Below are 16,935 nucleotides of genomic sequence, written 5' to 3'. Positions count from 1 at the left end.
ATGCTGTGTGAGGTTCTAGCTTTCTGCGGAGGGGTTTTGTTCTCATGACAGCCAGTCACCTCCACTGCTTCACCGTGGATGTTTCCCGTGCTGCCCCTAAACCACGACCGCGAACTGAGTAGAGCTGACCCGAGACCCCAGTTTGGGCCCCGTCACTCCCACCTGCAGAAACCTTCTCCAGCCACCCTGCCCTGCACCTCTGCCTCTCCATCCTGATTCCCGCCCTTCTTCCCCTCGTGTCTTCCAGGTTTTGTTAGCTACGACAATCCCGTGTCTGCGCAAGCTGCTATCCAGGCTATGAATGGCTTTCAGATTGGCATGAAACGCTTGAAGGTCCAGCTGAAGCGCTCCAAAAACGACAGCAAACCTTACTGATCCTCCCCCCAGAGGCTCCCTGCTCTTATTTTAGCTTTCTTAGGGTAAGTCCCACGAGCCAGCCTGGGCTCTACAGGAAAGGCAGAGGAGGACCACATTGCCAACTTTTACCAAGAGAGACGGTTATTTTTACAATAAGGCCTCCATTTCCCCCCCCTCCCCTCACCCAGTTCGCCATAACTAAACTCGGCTACCTTGTTTCTATCAAGTAAATCCTCCTCCACTTGTGCCACTGTATTCTCCTTTGTTTTGCAATTTGAATCTCCTTTAACCTTTTTTGTTTTGTTTTGGGGGTTTTTTGCCTTTTTTTTTTTTTTTTTTAAAGAAAAACACGTAAACAATAAATGACATCTTGAGAATTTACAAGGCAAACAAAGGCTAACGTGCAATTCTAACTCTGAGACCCCTGTGCCCCAGAGCACTGCCTGGAGAATTCGCCCCTCCTGCCCACGCCCACCCCACAGGGGGGCACCAGCTGTTTATAGAGGGTAAGGTGGTGGCATAGCGCCAGAGAAAAGCCAGGAGAAGCACTTAAAAGTAACAACACAAAATGTCTTTCCACTACATTTGGTTTGTTTTAATAAGTAGGATTTTATTTTAGGGTTCAAAGAAACATGACATTTATTGGTCAGATTATTACACTGGTTGTCTATTTTGTTATTGTTTTATTTTAGTTTTTAGAAAGGATTAATGTAAAAAAAGATTTAGAGATCTGTTTCTTAAAGCTACAGGGTTTAAAAATTAAAAATGAGTGAAAATACTTGATGTTTCTTGAAAGATAAATTTAATAATAAATAAATAATACATAAATACATAAATAAAAAAGAAAGCCACAGGCCTGTAAATTTTATTTGTAAAAAAAGCATTTCTATTTTTGTACAAAATTTTTACTGCCTCAGAAATAATGGAAGCTATTTATTGCCTACTGTTAACTTATTGGGTACCTGAAGAGCAGTTCTCTGTGCTAGCTAGATTCTTCTGAAGTAGTCTCTAGAGGAATCATTCTAGGAACGGGCTTTTTTTCACCGTTGAACCCTGGGCCTAAAGTTCATGCTTTATCCTCTCGGTGTTTGTATCTGTCTGATGATTTTGTTCGTAACCTCCATTATCTAGTTTACAGTTTGGTCGTCTGACTTTCCCGTCTGTTACATTCGTTGAAACTGGACCCTCTTCTCCCCATCCCTTGCCAGTCCCTCACCCCAAAACACCCAGAATCCATCCCTTCTCCCTCTCTGGATGGATTCTCTTGGGTTCCATTGTGCTGTGGATAAAGAGTGTAAGAAATGCAAATTACGTGGATGGCTCGTAGACTCCCTAATGACCTAAGATTTGCATTAGTTTCTTTCCTGCACCCTGAAGAGTGATTTTGTTGCTGCTGCGTAGATTCTGTGTAACTTTTTACTCTCCCTGTTTTCTCCCTAGACATCTTCATGCCCGTTAGTTCACCGTTTGCCTAGCATGTCCCTGTGGCGTCTCAAAAAAGTTTCATCGTCCCGTCATTGTTTCTGATGTCTTTCTGACCTCACATCATATTTGGTTCTCCTACTGACCTTTGATCTAGTTTGACCTTTGAAATTTGCATGTGACCTCATCTAGCTATGAATTCTGGGAAGTCAATGTGAAAAACATTGCTGCATTCATGCAAGACTGAAATTTATTATTAGACAAATTAATTATAGAAAAATCCTGTGGCAAAAATGTTTCTTTCTTTTTTTTTTTTTTTTCTTTTCATAAAACAGACTTGAAAGTATTATACAGGGATTGGCATTCTTCCCGGTCACTGGTAACAATAGCAATATGTGTCCAGGGACACAGAATGTTGGTTTCTAACAGACTACTTCCAAAAACAGTTTGAGAAAAAAACTGTCTGATTTTAAGTCTCTAGAGGTCTGTAATAGTTTTTACATTTTTCAGGCAGTGTAAAGTTTTTTGATAAGGCCATTTTAGGTGGCTCACTTTCTCATTAAGATATATATATAGAACCACTTTTTGTAGATTAGTATAAGAAAAATATTTACCCTGTTTTGGGGCAAATGCTACCTATTTGTGTCACCTTTTGCTGAACTGACTCACAGTTAGACAATCCATGGTTTAATGCACATGAAATTACCTATATTTTATACTGTTTCAATGTACAGGAGAAAGGTTACTGTAAACTGTGTTACGTTGGTGCTTCTGTGAATTAAGTTGTGGTTTCATCATGAGTCTTATGGTCTTAATGTTCTTTGTTGATAAGACAAGTTTAGAATTGGTTTACTTAAAACAAAAAAGAATTTCAAAAAAAAAGTTGTTTGCTTAAAAAAAAAAATTTCATGTGAGGGGAAAAAAAAAACCTATTCCAGAATAAGTTTTGTGTTGGCTTGTAAAGCATTGATGTCATTTTTTTTTTAATTGTGGACTATTTAGATGTGTTTGTGTTCAGCAAAATGTGATTTTTTTTTCTTTTAAAGAAAAAAAGTGAAAATATATAGTGCCAAATTCCAAAGGTACTTCCTTCCTAGAGCTTCAGTGTGTTTCTTGTGAGAAGTAATTTGATAACATGGGTATTTTATTATGTGTTTTGTATAAATCCCTAATATTTAAAAAACAAAAAACAAAAAAAAAGGTTAAAAAGTTTGTTAACTTGCTATCCTGTGGTCTTGTTGCCTGAAATTGTTATTGTTTGTTATTTCTCTATGATGTTTTTTGTAAGACATTGTATAAGTGCCCATGTCTCACTTTTTTAACCACTCTGCACATCAATGCTGTGACGGCAACCTCACAATGTATCTTCTTCATGATATATGGAAACCTCTAAGGTGAGAAAGTTTTGAACTTTTAACCCTTTCTACCCAGAGCTGTCTGGAATGTTGATAACTTTTGATACTGTCATCATTTCCGTTTGTTTTGGGGTGTTTCTAATTTGGATTTCTTTTTCTGCATATATCTTTCAGTTGTTTCTGTCTTTCCTACTTTTTTATCCTTTGGTTGACATTCAAAAGGAAGAGAGTTTACGAGATAAACGGGAACGGTAGATAGGGTCAAGCACCTAAATAAACCTTAAATTCAGTCTGCTTTTGAGGTCAGGTGAGCAGTATGTTCCAGTTTACAGTAACATCATGCACCTGTCCAGGTAAACCACTCTGTGATGATGGGGTAGTCTTTGGAGGGATTTTGCTTTCGTTTCTTACTTATTCCCAAGGTAATGTTTCTTATCAGCCATTGTGCTGGGGATTTTCCGACCCCAGTGGATACCTCTGAATAAGCAACGTGTCTGGAGTTAGACGTTGACCATCCTTTCCCTGCCTTTTTGTTTCTTCTGAACTGAATGCATCTAAAGGGGACTGACCATTCAAGGCAAACTCAGTTCTTCATCACAGTTACTGACCAAATACCCAGCACCAGTTCCTGCTGCCATTTTCTAAAGTGCCATATTTCTTTGACTTCATGTGAACAGGTCTCTTGCTGTCCTGACAAACCCCAAGTCATCCCTGCAACCCACTCAAACTCCTACCTTTTTTGGAAGCTTCTTTGTTTCGTAATGGAGTTCAGAAACTGCTGGCTCCACTTCCTCCCTCCATTTCCCACTGACCACCCTGTTTGGTTTATTGTGTGTGTGGATGTGATAGCCCTGGGAGGGAAAGGACTAGCCTCTAATGATGCAAAAAAAAAAAAGTTTCCTTCTTACAGCACATGCACTTACAATGAAATGACCTGTATTATCCTCACACGTGTTTACTACTGCTGGGGCCTTCCTTCATCCTTCGAGGGCTATTTTGTACTTCCTGCAGCAAGCAGCTGAATAATAAAGGTTATCGCACATGTCTCTCTCGTATATACGATACGGTGGTAACAGATACACGTGTAAGAACACAAGGCAACACCATCTGAATTTCCTAGACTGTTTCATTCAGAATCTCTCACCAGTTATACATAACCCTTAAGCCATCTTCTCCCACTTCTCTGCTGAAGCCAGAAGGCTCCAGTGCCCCCCTCCTCCCCCAGAGGAGCTGAGTGCACTTGACAAGTGGCTCAGGGCGGGCACTTAGAGCTGTGTTTATTCTACAGGCAACCAAGACAGTACGGTTAGGGGGAAGGTCTTTTTTTTTTTTTTTTTTTTTTTGGCATGTTTCATTGCTAAAAAGCTAACCCTCCTCAAAGACAAGTTGTCCTTTTCTTCACTTTCTCTTTTAATATCAAAAGGAAAAAGCTGCAAGGGTGCGAAGGGCCTGTGCCAGAAGAACACACACAGGGAAACTGCTTTTTTAAAAATCAAGTGTAGAGAATAGTCATTTTTAAACTGAATTAGAGACTTGCAATCAAATGGCAGTCCTCAAAGGCGTAACAAGTTCACCTTTCTTTCACCATAGGGGTTATAGTTCTTTGGCTTGTGCTACTCTGGATTCATTTTACTGTTTGTTTTTAATTATCTTAAGTGCTAATTAAGAAGAAATAAAATTTTAAAAAAACCTGTAGTTTCATTACCTTTTTGAATAATGTCATACAAAAAAAAAATGTATGTGTTTTTTTGTGCTGTGAGAATTGTTGTTTGTAGATTAATAATATCATTTTGTTTAGAATTACAAAATAGTTTTTAAATATTGTCTGAGAAAAGCCAAAGTTAATGCAACCTAGTGGAAAACTGTAAGACCATTTGAGTATTGTTTGTTTTATTGATGCATTTGGATTTTGTTGTTTGATGGAATTTGAGCCAAAAAAAAAAAAAATAACGCAGGCTTTCCTATTTCTACAACTGATTGTACTTCTGCATTTTGTACCAGTGGAACTTTTTATACTGGAGATTAAAAAAAAATGGAAATTTTTGTGGCTTACTCTAGTGGGCCCCCTGACAATGACTGATTTCAAGTTTGATTTCTGGTTGATAGAAAGAAAGTTGCTTTTCTTTTGAGAATTAAAAACTTTGGCTTAATTTCTTTTTTCCCTTTGCTTATATCTAGCATTAGAATTTTGTCTTAAAATACAGCGGTAAGTTTCACTTTTTATTCTGTATTGTGCAGTTACACAATAAGGTAATTAGATTTAGAAGTACTCAGTCACTTTAAGTGGATAAATGTATTAGTTAAAACTTTAGGGGTTTGCTTTTTTGCTGTTTAGATCAAAGTTTTTTCTGATTCTTCTGTCCTCATTGTGAACATAACCGTGTAGTTGAAACAGTCAAACTTATTTTTGTAACGTATGTTATTGTGTGATGCAGTTTTTTGCTTCTGTCTCCAATATTAAACCATTTTCCTAATACTTGTTTCTCTCTCTGAGTGTTGTATTGTTGGTAGTCATTGTATGTTGGTGATACATCTACACACCTCACTGTTTCACGTATCTGTTTTTTTCTATATGTTGTGTAAAAAGATACAGTCGATTCCACCTAAGTGAATATCTGATTTGGGGAAGGGGGTACTACACACCAGCCACCTCGGATTTATGTACAACAGCCTATTTTAACCACTGCTTCCAAGACTTATGTCTATGGTCCACCTACATAACTGCCTACAGAGTCAGATTTGCCAAGACCTTGTCTGGTCTTTTGACCACACTGGTACGTTGCACTTTCTCTCTTCTCCTCTGCTCTCTGTCCACCTCTCTTCTTCTCTTGATATGTGTATGCAGTTCTTAACACCCAATAAAAACGGCTGCCACTTTGCTGCATAACCTTAAGAAACGTCAGGAGAGAGGCAGCAGAGCTGGGGTTTCTTCTATCTACCTATGAGTCCAAAGGCCTATCATTACCATCAAACTCTTCTCAGAAGCCAGTCACATTTTTTTAAAAAAGGTGAGCTCCTTAAGGGAAGAAAATAAACTTTACTTACCTGGTGAATAGATATGAAAGGCGTTAAACCCATGCATTGCCATCAATCAATAGATATGTGTAGAAAAGTAAATTATTTTAAAGAGCTAACTAAATCCAAGAGCAGCTTTAATTATTAAAACTAATGGAAGAGAAAATACTTGTAAGGGCTCAAATGGAAGCTCTACTCAGTCCGGTCGGGTAGGAGGGGGGAAGGTAAAGCTTCTCATGCCCAAGTCTTCATAATACATCATCCATTTCCACATGAAAACCAAGAATGCCATATACATCCACACACTCCCTCCTGAAAGTGTATACTTTGTAGAAAGCCTTGTACGCCCTCGAAAGCTGAAGCCACAGGCCCTCCTCCCTTTCTGCCCATCTCTTCTGCTCAGGAATCTGATTGCTCTCCAAGTGCTCTTACAAGATTCCACTGACGTCTGCTCCCTGTCTCATTCTCTCCCTCCAACTCTTCAGACACACAAGCTCTGTCTGACTCAGGCCACCCGGCACCGGCAGCCATCCCCTGGCTGCCAACGAGATCCTCCCCGCAGGTGCTCAGGCCCCTCGCCCTCCGGTTTCGGCAGCCCCTCTGAGCCCTAGACTCTCTTTTCTAGTTGGCGGCACAGCACAGAGGGGCTGGGTGAGGCGGAGGCTGTTTCCCACATAGGCCGAACACCTCAGCGAAGTAGCCTCTACTAGCTCCAGACCCGCACAGATGGGAGCTGACTTCCTGCCAATACTTCTGCTTTAAACCTCATCAGAGCCTTCATCAGTTTGCCTCTGAAAACCCACTGCTTACATTAGTGGGGAAAAGAGTGCTAAGGGTGTGATTTCCTTTCTTTCTCGTAAATACTTTTGCAGGGGTGGAGGGTGTGAGGGAGGGGAGAAGGGTGTAAAGAGGGTGATCAACTCTTTCCAAGATGTGAGTGTTTACTTTTTCAATATTTAAGTCATACAAGTATCTACATCCACCATCTGGCACAAGACAAAATACTCAAGCTAAGTAAAAGAAAGACAAACCAGAATTTTTTTTTTGTTGTTTTGGAAAAACAAGGAAAACAATAATTCTCCAAAGAAGGGGACAAAAATGCTAGCTCCCTTAAGCACGTATGATGTAAAGCTGGTCCCTGCTTAAATTCACACTTACCCTCTTGATTCTGTAAAACACCACTGCAGTGTCAGCAAGGCATCTTTGCCTGCCATGCACAGACCGCACTGGGAAATGACAGGCCTGTCAACGTTGACTTTGCTGACAGAAGTCACACGTCTGCACAGCCCACAGCAGTTCTGAGCAGTCTCGGGCGGGCACTCTGAGCTGGCAGGCTAGGAAACACGGTGAACATTAATTACTGTGAATCATTCCTGATAAGTGAATAAAAACATTGTGACCGAACAATCAGCTTATTCACTTATCAGGAATCGACTGTTCTGCTGATTCGCTGTTTTTGTTTTTCATCTCTGTTGTAGTTCACTATTTCTGCTGTGTTCTGTTTTCTCCTCTCATGCTTGGGCAAAATCACTGGGAATATTATCTTCATGTGACCATGAAACGTTTATATCGAGTGAAAATGATATCTTAACAAAATCTATGCACTTGCTATCAGGAACACAATACTGGATGTGTCTTATATATATTGAACTATATAGTACTCGATTTCTTAAATAAAGTTTAAGAAAGGATTCTGTTGTGTGTAAAGTTAATGTTAACTATTTTTCAAAGCAGTGTTTCTAAGGGGTATTTTTGTTCTTTTCTGTCTTGAGTGATACAGGATATTTTTCATTAAAATTACAATCAGTGGCTTTATGACTTAATATTTAATAAATTGACTTTGGAAACAAAGTGGAGTGGGGGCGGGGGGGAGTTCTTCCGAGTGTATTTTAGCAAGAGACATCTGGAAAACCATTCCTTTACTGGTGGCCGTGGCAAATCTGGGGCGGCAGAAGAAAGCAATCCCTTCACCACCAAGAGACCCCTGGAAAGCATCCAGAATCTGCCCTGACCTAGAAAACCCCACTGCCTTTCTGAATGTGATCTCTTTAGGCTCAGAAGAAAGGGGACGAAAAAGAAAGGCAGATCCAAGAATACTGCTGGTTGGCATCAATGCTTTTCCAAAATGAGATGACGCTAAAACCATACCCTGCTGGAGAGCAATGGCGGGTCTATTCAGGACTGCAAAATGAAAGAAAGCAAGAGAAGGGGTTTGATCACTCAGGATGAGAAGGGTAAAATTTCAAAGTGACATGTGAGAGACATCCTATAACAGTTGCAAAGCTTAAATGGGAGGCCTGCTGCTCAGCCCTTTGAAGGAATATTTTTGATATTTTTCCTATGGGCCATAAGTCTGAACAGAATGGCATTTTCTGTTGGATTTTCTTTTTTGCTTTGAGGTTTTATGTTAGATTTGTTTTTCTTGCTTAGTGTTTGATTCGAAGAAAAAGTCCTAAACTTCTACCTGCAAAATGGCACAGGCATGCTAATCCTTTATAAAACCAACCTTATTCATCCCCAATAATGAGGGACAGAGACAGCACAGTCAATGAAAATCCCCAGATAATCCAAAATTCTTCTTCCAGTCTCTGCCTCCTCCCACCCTACACCTCCAATTCATATTTGTGACCAAAACCAAAATTTTCAGCAAAAGTGAGAGATCAGAGAAACAGTCAAAGGTACCAACGTCCAAGGGCCAAAGTTGATGCACTTGCTGGAGCTCATGCAGTTTAAGGTTGAGGCAGAGATTCTGTTTTTAAAAGGTTAACATTTTGAAAACCATTGGTCTACATGAACTGGGCTCAGGTGTTGAAGAGTGGGTGGCGTTCAGCATCAGTCTCATAGCTAGAAAGCATCCTCCTTGTGAAAAAGGACACATGCAAGGCAATAATGGGAAGACAGGCTCTGAGCCTCAGGGAAGAAAGGATGAACACCAATAAATGCCCCTTTTGAGCCTGCAGCCCCAGTTCCATCGTCCCTGAGCCAGAACTCACCGGCCAAGAGCTACGTGCTAGGGACCAGCTCAGAGCAACGGCATGAGGTGGGAGCTGCTTTAGGGGGAAGGCACCGTTTCTCTGAAACTTTCTCTACTGGCAGCAAAGCCACCTGGCACCAACTGCCTGCCCACATCTGAAGGATGTTTTTACGGATAAAAAATATATAAATATGTACATTACATACATAAACATAAAAGACATGGCCTGTGATCTGCAACTTATCAATTATAGTTAAAGCCCCAAATAAAATCCCCAGCTCTGAGATGTGAGGTGGCCCCTCAGTCTGGAAGCTGGCGTGCAAGGTGGAGAACATGCCTAAGTGCCCTCTGGAGCCACGTGCCTCCGTGGGGATGCCAGCACCAGCACCCATCACCTGTGTAGCCTCTACATGTTTTCATTTCCTCACTGGCAAAACTGATGCAAGAATAATACCAAGTGCAGAGGGCTGTTAGAAGGATTAACTAAGCCAATATTTACAAAACACTTGTGATAAGGGTCCATCATGTTGTAACTACTCAGTAAGGCCAACCTTGACAGTGGTTGTGCACTAATAAGGTGCACTGTAAGAGATTGTACACGAGAGGCAGGCCCTCCCCTAGGCTGCCCTACACCTTGGGTAACAACTAACTCCATTCTCAGAAAAGGAAACTGATTCCTCATTCGAATCCACCCCTTCCTATCTTTAAGTATTATACTTACGTACCTCTTACCCAAAAGAAAAGCCTAGCTTTCCAGTTTAGGTCCTAGGTGGGAATGACAAAAATCACCTGGAGATACGCCTGTAACAAGCCTTCCAAGGCACAGGTGTGTCCTCAGGGCGGCACCAGAGGTATGTCTCTGAGCACCTCAGGAGGAGCAGGGCCAGGGCTCAGAAGCCTGGATGAGGCCAAGCACAGAGCTCTCTAGACCACTTCACCCCACCCCCAGCTTAACTGCTTCTGTTGGTTTTGGTTACTGGTGATCCAAGTAGAATTTTATTTAGAGACACAGTTTTGCTACTAAAAGCACAAAGATTAAAACTCACTGCTTTAGATGGGGGTAGTCCTAAGAGAGGGTCACTATTACTTAAGCTCTGTGACATGTATTTATTGTCTTCGGAATCAGTCTCTCCTTCCTCTCCCTTCCTCATCTCTCTACTGCTTCTGTGTTCCCATAGTTCACTGTCTGACATATCATGACGTTCACTATTTACTGTGTGCTGTTTACATGTTGCTAGGCTGTGAGCCGTGAAGGCGGTGACTATGTCTCCTTCATCTCTGTATCCCCAGTGCCTCAACACAGTGCCTGCCATACAGTCAGTGTTCAGAACCACCAGGTGGACGGACAGGTGGACGGATGAATGCAGCAGGTGGTCTTGCTAGGGCTGGGAGAAGCATTCCTTGTTAAGCGGACAACTCAGGAGATATTTGTGGAGAGAAGTCTGATTATAGTCTGGGATGAGGATGATGGGATCTGGTGGTGGAAGTCAGGAGCCACTGTGGGAGGCCTGGGGCACAGATGGGGACGAGGAACACTGATCTGCTTGTGGGTCCCAAACACACAGGTTCTGCCTTGTTGCCACAGAGCTCATCAGCTACTCGGTCCTGACTGGAAGGACGTTTCTGTAATTAGGTCAAACTCCTTGAGTAGTACTGTCAACTTTTCCTAAGCTAAATTTTGAACCCTCTCAGGAACATTTTTCAATCTAGGGACTATCCCTAGATGTTTAATATTCAAGAGATCAGACCACTGAACCAAGTACAATTCAACAGAAAGCTGTGAGTAAAGACACTGAAAGCCAAGGCACTCCTGAGAAGCGGTCAGCACCCTTTCACCCTCTCAGCTGCAGCCACTCTTCAACCTGCCAGGGTAGGCCTGGAGCTGGAGCGGGCCCCGCCAGCCCTCAAGCAGCACAGCACAACTGACTCCTAGGAACAGCCCTCAAGGCAGGCAGTCCATGCTGCTGCCCAGATGCTGTGTGGCTCCAGGCATCCAGGAAATGCACCTGAATCCACATGATGTGTCCCAACTTGTCAACAGCTACCACAAAGACAGAGCACAATCCACTCATCAGTCACTTGTTCAAAAGACGGGTATGAAGCAGCTACCCCATGTGAGGTACTCAGGCCAGGGCGGGCAGTACAGAGAAGTAGTCCATGGCCCTGCTTCCAGGAGTCGGCCTTGACTGGCATATCTGCCAAGTAAAGAGAAACTCCAAAGCAGCAAGAGTAGATGTCCAAACACAACACTCTCTCCCCACAAGGGACACTGTGTCACCACAGTGCAGGGTTATTATAGACTGAAGATCCAAAGACGAGTCCTTCACTGAGCTCAGTGCTATTCAGACACAATGTCTTCCTGGCTAGAGCGTAAAGGTCTGTCCTGGAGGAGAATGAAATACAGTAGGTGATAGGGGTGGAAGAGCTGGAAGGGTCTGCTCAATACCAATATCTCTACCCAGGGCAGAGCTGAGCAAAGTGGTCTTATGTGCTCAAGAGTCATTTCCCAAACTGGCCACCTGTGGCATATTCTTAGTCTACCAAATGTGTTCCATCCAATAACTTCACCTCTTTAAAAACTATAACCTGAAACAAATGGGAACCTTCCCATCAAGGAGTACAATGAGGTGGGGAGGGGATTGGTAAGGGGAGAAGGGCCCTGGAGGGAATGAGGGATGGAGTTATGGCCTGAGAAAAGCTCCTGCAGAGCTGATGGTGGAGTCACCATCCACCTAGAGCTCCAGATCTCAAGCCCATAAGCTTGCTCTCCACCCAGTTCCCACCTCCTCATCCTCCCGTGAGTGTGTTCCACCAATCAGCTGCCCCATTCATTTTCTCCTACAGGGCAAAGCATACCCCTATTCCTAGTATCAGTTTCAGCCAGTCACATGTGTAGAATAAACCAAGAAGGAAACACTGAGGACTCTGTCACTAAAGTATATGATAGGAGTGTCATCACCAGGAAGGTGACATAGGTCTACTGACTTCACTCCCCTTAACAAGAACAGCTAACAACTACAGTGGGCAAGACACCACTGAGAGAATCCTGGAACAGGGTGGTGGGGCTGAAGCACCCCACTCCCCACCACCAGAGAGACAAGACAGACTGCCACAGAAGGGTAGGAGGGGCAGCCACACCCTGACCACACTGCCCCAGAGCAGCTCAGCACCACGCCAAGAGGTCTTCCCTGAGCCTCCAGCTCCTCCAGTGGGAAGAGAGAGCCCAGGGTGACATCCAGCCCCCCAGCACAGCGAGCCCCAACCCTAGTGCCACTCCACAGGAATCATGGGAGTCTGTGAGGCTCGATCACTGGGAATCTGATCATGATGAAGTGGGGAGAGGCTTCAACAACCAGCCCTTGAGCCTTGGCAAACTGAGTTCTCACCTGCAGAGCCTAAGTCGTAGCCCCCACGAGTGGGGTTGGGTAGAGTGACCAGAGAATTCGGCAGGATGCTGGTCTGCCTGATCCAGGGCCTCAAATAGGCTGGGCTGGCTCTGGGGCCTGGGCTGTTCACACCCAGGCAGGAGAACTGAGTCTGCCCTGCCTGCTCAGAGCATGGCCCTCACCCCCACAAACCCCACACCAGAAACTCTGTTTTGGAAAATTTGGGAGTTGCCTACAGTGGGCCCACTCAGTTCCACCCAGGCCAGAGAGCTGAGTCATAGCCCATTTATTGCAGCGCATAACCCCAGCCCCACCTGACAGAAAGAGCTGTGAGAACACCCGGAACTTGCTGTATAACCCAGCAACGCTCAAGCCAAGAGGCAGGTAGGCAGAGCTGATCACCCCTAAAGCAAAGCCAGTGGCCCTGTTCAGTCAGGGGACCACCTGGGACAGGGGGAAGCTTGAGCCGAGACCCCAAACAGTCTGAGTGGTGCTGGAGCTGCTTCTTCTGTGCCCAGGCAGAGAAACTAATTCATAGCCCCACTTATAACTAATACAGCCAGCAACCTGCTAGACAGGAGTGTCTTACCAGAGCACACAGACGCTCACAGGCCATCCAACAGCCCTACTTACAGTGACACTTGCTCAGAAAGCTGTGGCTTTTCCTATATGCAGAGGAAAGCCTGTGGTGTCATCTGACCAGAATGTTCAGTGCACCCTCTTGCCTGATTCAGGTCCTCAAATTGCAGAGAAGCTAATTCTCAGCCCCACCTACAGCTGAGTATAGTACCCAACCCTGACCATCTAGTAAGCCTAACCAGAGAGCCCAGGCCACCACAAAGCCCATCCTACAGCCTCTCTTGGACAGAGAACAAGCGAGTGTTTCCATCCAGCTGCTCCCAGCCAGTGGCACACACCACTCATCCCACCTCACAGCTTAAAGAGTCACTGCAACAAAATCAGACCTTGTATCAGGTGCCACCCATCCAAAGACACATGCCCAGAAACCCAAAATGAGCTAATAGTAAAAACTATCTCTACCAAAGCAGACCTGCAAAGTCTGGAAGAGAAGACCCCTTACTCAAACTGCACAGACACCAATGTAAGGAATCAAGGATTACAAAACATCAGGAAAATATGACACTATCTAAAGTAATTAATAAAGTTCAAATAACTGATTCTAAAGAAATAAAGACCTATGAACTGTCAAAGAGTTCAGAATAACCCCCCTCAAGAAGTTTAGTGAAATACGAGAAAATAAAAACAACTAAACGACATTAGGACAACAATACTGAACAAAATAAGTTAACAAAATGAGAAATGCAACAGAGAAATAGAAACCATCTAAAAAGATGAAATACACAAAAATACTAGAGATGAAAACTACAAAAACTGTCTGAGGCATACAACAGCTTCAAAAGCAGACTCAACCATGCATCAAAAAGAATCAATGACCTGGAAGACAGAACATGTGAAATTATCCAGTCAGAGAAAAAAGAATGAAAAAGAGTGAAGAAAGCCTATGGGACACAATGAAAAGAAACAATATTCACATTGTGGGAATTCAAGAAGAGAAAGAGACAAAAGGTATGTTGAAAGCAAAAAACTATATATTTTCTTTAAAAAGTTGCATGTAAAGCACACACACACACACACACACACACACACACACACAAAACACTTCCCAAAACTGGGGTGAAAGCTAAACATCCAGATACAAGAAGTCCAAACTATCCCAAACAGGGTGAATCCAAAGAGAGCTGCACCAATACATGCTATGATTACACTGTCAAAAGTCAAAGACAAAAGAAGATCATTACTAGCAGCAAGAAAAAAGAAGTTGTGTAAGACAGAACCCCATAAGACCATCAGCAGATATTCTCAGCAGTTACTTTTCAGGACAGAAAAGATACAGAATGGCTTAAAAATAGAAAAATCCAATGATACAGGAGACTCATTTCAGCCTTAAAGACACACAGACTGCGATGACTGGACAGGAAAAGGCTGTTTCCAATAAAGCATAAGCAAATCAAACCAAGGGTACATGTGTGCTCAGTCCTTCAGTCATGGCCGACTCTTTGTGACTCTATGGACTGTTCCCCACCAGGCTCCTCTTTCCATGGGATTCTCCAGGCAAGATTACTGGAATGGGTTGCCATGCCCTCCTCCAGGGGATCTTCCTGACCCAGCGATTGAAATCACATCTGCCTTCATCTCCTGCATTGCAGGCAGATTCTTTACTCACTGAATAACCTGGGAAGCCCCAAACTAAGGCTGAAATGAAAGTGAAAGTCGCTCAGTGGTGTCCAACTCTTTGTGACCCCATGGACTATACAGTCCATGGAATTCTCCAGGCCAGAATACTGGTGTGGGTAGCCTTTCCCTTCTCCAGGGGATATTCCCAACTCAGGGGTCAAACCCAGGTCTCCCACACTGCAGGCAGATTCTTCACCAGCTGAGCCACAAGGGAAGCCCAAGAATACGGGAGTGGGTAGCCTATCCCTTCTGCAGCAGATCTTCCTGACCAAGGAATTGAACCGGGGTCTCCTGCATTGCATGCAGATTCTTAACCAACTGAGCTATCAGGGAAGCCCCAAAACCAAGGTTAACTATAGTTGTATCAGACAAAATAGACTTTAACTTGAAAATGGCAAAAAAAAAAGGTCATTATATAATGATAAAGGAGTCAATACATCAAGAAGATAAAACAACTGTAAATATTTATGCATCCAACATCAGAGCACTTAAATAAAGCAAATACTATAAAAGAGCTAAAAGAAAAATATTTGTCAACACAATAATAGTTGGAGACTTTTAACATCTTATTCTTAACTTTGAATAGATTATCCAGAGAATCAATAAGAAAACAGTGAATTTGAGCAGCACTATAGTGCAAATGAATCTAACAGACATATATAGAACATTCTATCCTACAAAGTAGACAACATCCTTCTCAAGAACACATAGTCTAGGATAGATGACATGTTTGGCCACAAAACAAGTCTTAGCAAATTCAAGAAGACTGAAATCATATCAAGTTGTCCCCTCTGCTCACAATGGTATGAATCTAGAAATCAATAATGAGGGGAAAACTGAAAATTTCACAAAAACATGGAAATTAAGTAACATTCTTCTAAACAACCAACAGAACAAAGAAGAAATTAAAGGGTAAACTTAAAAGTATCTTAAGATAAAAATAGAAACACAACATAGCAAAACATATGGGATGCAGCAAAAGCAGTTCTAAAATAGAAGTTCACAGCAATAAATGCCTACATTAAGAAGTAAGATCCCAAATAAACAACCTAACTGTACGTCTTAAGGAAACAGAAAAAGAATAAACTCAGTCAAAAGTTAGCAAAAGAAAGGAAATAAATAAGACTGGGGCAAAAATAAGTGAAATTAGAGGAAAACAATAGAAAACATTAACCAAATCAAGAATTAGTTCTTTGAAAAGACAAACAAAATTGACAAACTTTTAACCAAACCAATCAAGGAAAAAAGGAGGACCCAACTCAAGAAAATTCTAAGTGAAAAGGGAAACACTAAAAATAATACCATAAAAATGCAAACAATCATAACAGGCTAGTATGAACAACTATACAACAGCAAACTGACCAACCTAGAAAAAAATAGAAAAATTCTTATAAGCATATAACCTAGGAGCTTGATTCAGGAAGAAATAGAAAGTCTGAATAGGCCAATTACTAATAAGGAGATTGAATCAGAAATCAAAAATATCCCAGTGAAGTCCAGAACCAGATGGCTTCACTGGTGAATTATACCAGATATTTACAGAAGGCTTCAGCCAATCCTTCTCAAACTATTTCAAAAAACTAAAGAGGAAGGAACACTTCTAAATCCATTTTACAAAGCCAGAAAGAACACTATCACATCAATATTCATGAATACAGACACAAAAATTCTCAATAACATATTAGTACATAATCAAGAGGGATTTATACCTGAAAGCATGGTTCAAATACATGAGTTGAAGTGACACTACATTACTAGAAAGAAAAAAACTCATATTATCATCTCAATAAATGCAGAAAAAGCATCTAACAAAATTAAACATCCATTCATGATAAAAATTAATAAATTAGAAATAGAAGAAATGTACCTCAACATAATAAAGGCCATATCACAGCTAACATCATATTCAATGGTGAAAAGCTGAAGTTTTACCTCTAAAAACAGAACAACACAAGGGTTCCCACTTTTACCACTCCTACTCTCAACATAGTACTAGAAGTCCTTGCCAGAGTAACTAGGCAAGAAAAAGAAATACAAGGCCTCAAAAGTGGGGAGAAAAAAGTAGTAAGACTATTTGCAGACAACATAATTTTATATCTATAAAATCCTAAAGATTCCACCAAAAAAAAAAATCTAATTAACAAATTCAGTAAAGCTTCAGGATACAAAA

At 42.0% G+C, this 16,935-nt stretch overlaps 1 protein-coding gene across 15 annotated transcripts in view; it reads left to right on the top strand.

Moving 5' to 3' along the window:
- Positions 1–7,840, top strand: part of CELF2 (CUGBP Elav-like family member 2) — a 547,972-nt gene extending 540,132 nt beyond the window's left edge. For 11 of the 15 annotated variants that reach the window (XM_043479735.1, XM_043479741.1, XM_043479731.1 and 8 more), the window contains one exon: positions 248–7,840. In XM_043479735.1, the coding sequence (XP_043335670.1) occupies positions 248–375 (128 nt within the window). In that variant the 3' untranslated portion in view covers positions 376–7,840. The remainder of the gene's footprint in view (positions 1–247) is intronic. The other 4 variants (XM_043479734.1, XM_043479730.1, XM_043479729.1 and 1 more) reach the window with 1 other exon arrangement.
- The last annotated feature ends 9,095 nt before the right edge of the window (positions 7,841–16,935 follow it).

The sequence above is a fragment of the Cervus canadensis genome, chromosome 10 (genome assembly GCF_019320065.1).
Source record: "Cervus canadensis isolate Bull #8, Minnesota chromosome 10, ASM1932006v1, whole genome shotgun sequence".
NCBI classification, from domain to species: Eukaryota; Metazoa; Chordata; class Mammalia; order Artiodactyla; family Cervidae; genus Cervus; species Cervus canadensis.
This window is presented reverse-complemented; position numbering and strand designations above follow the sequence as displayed.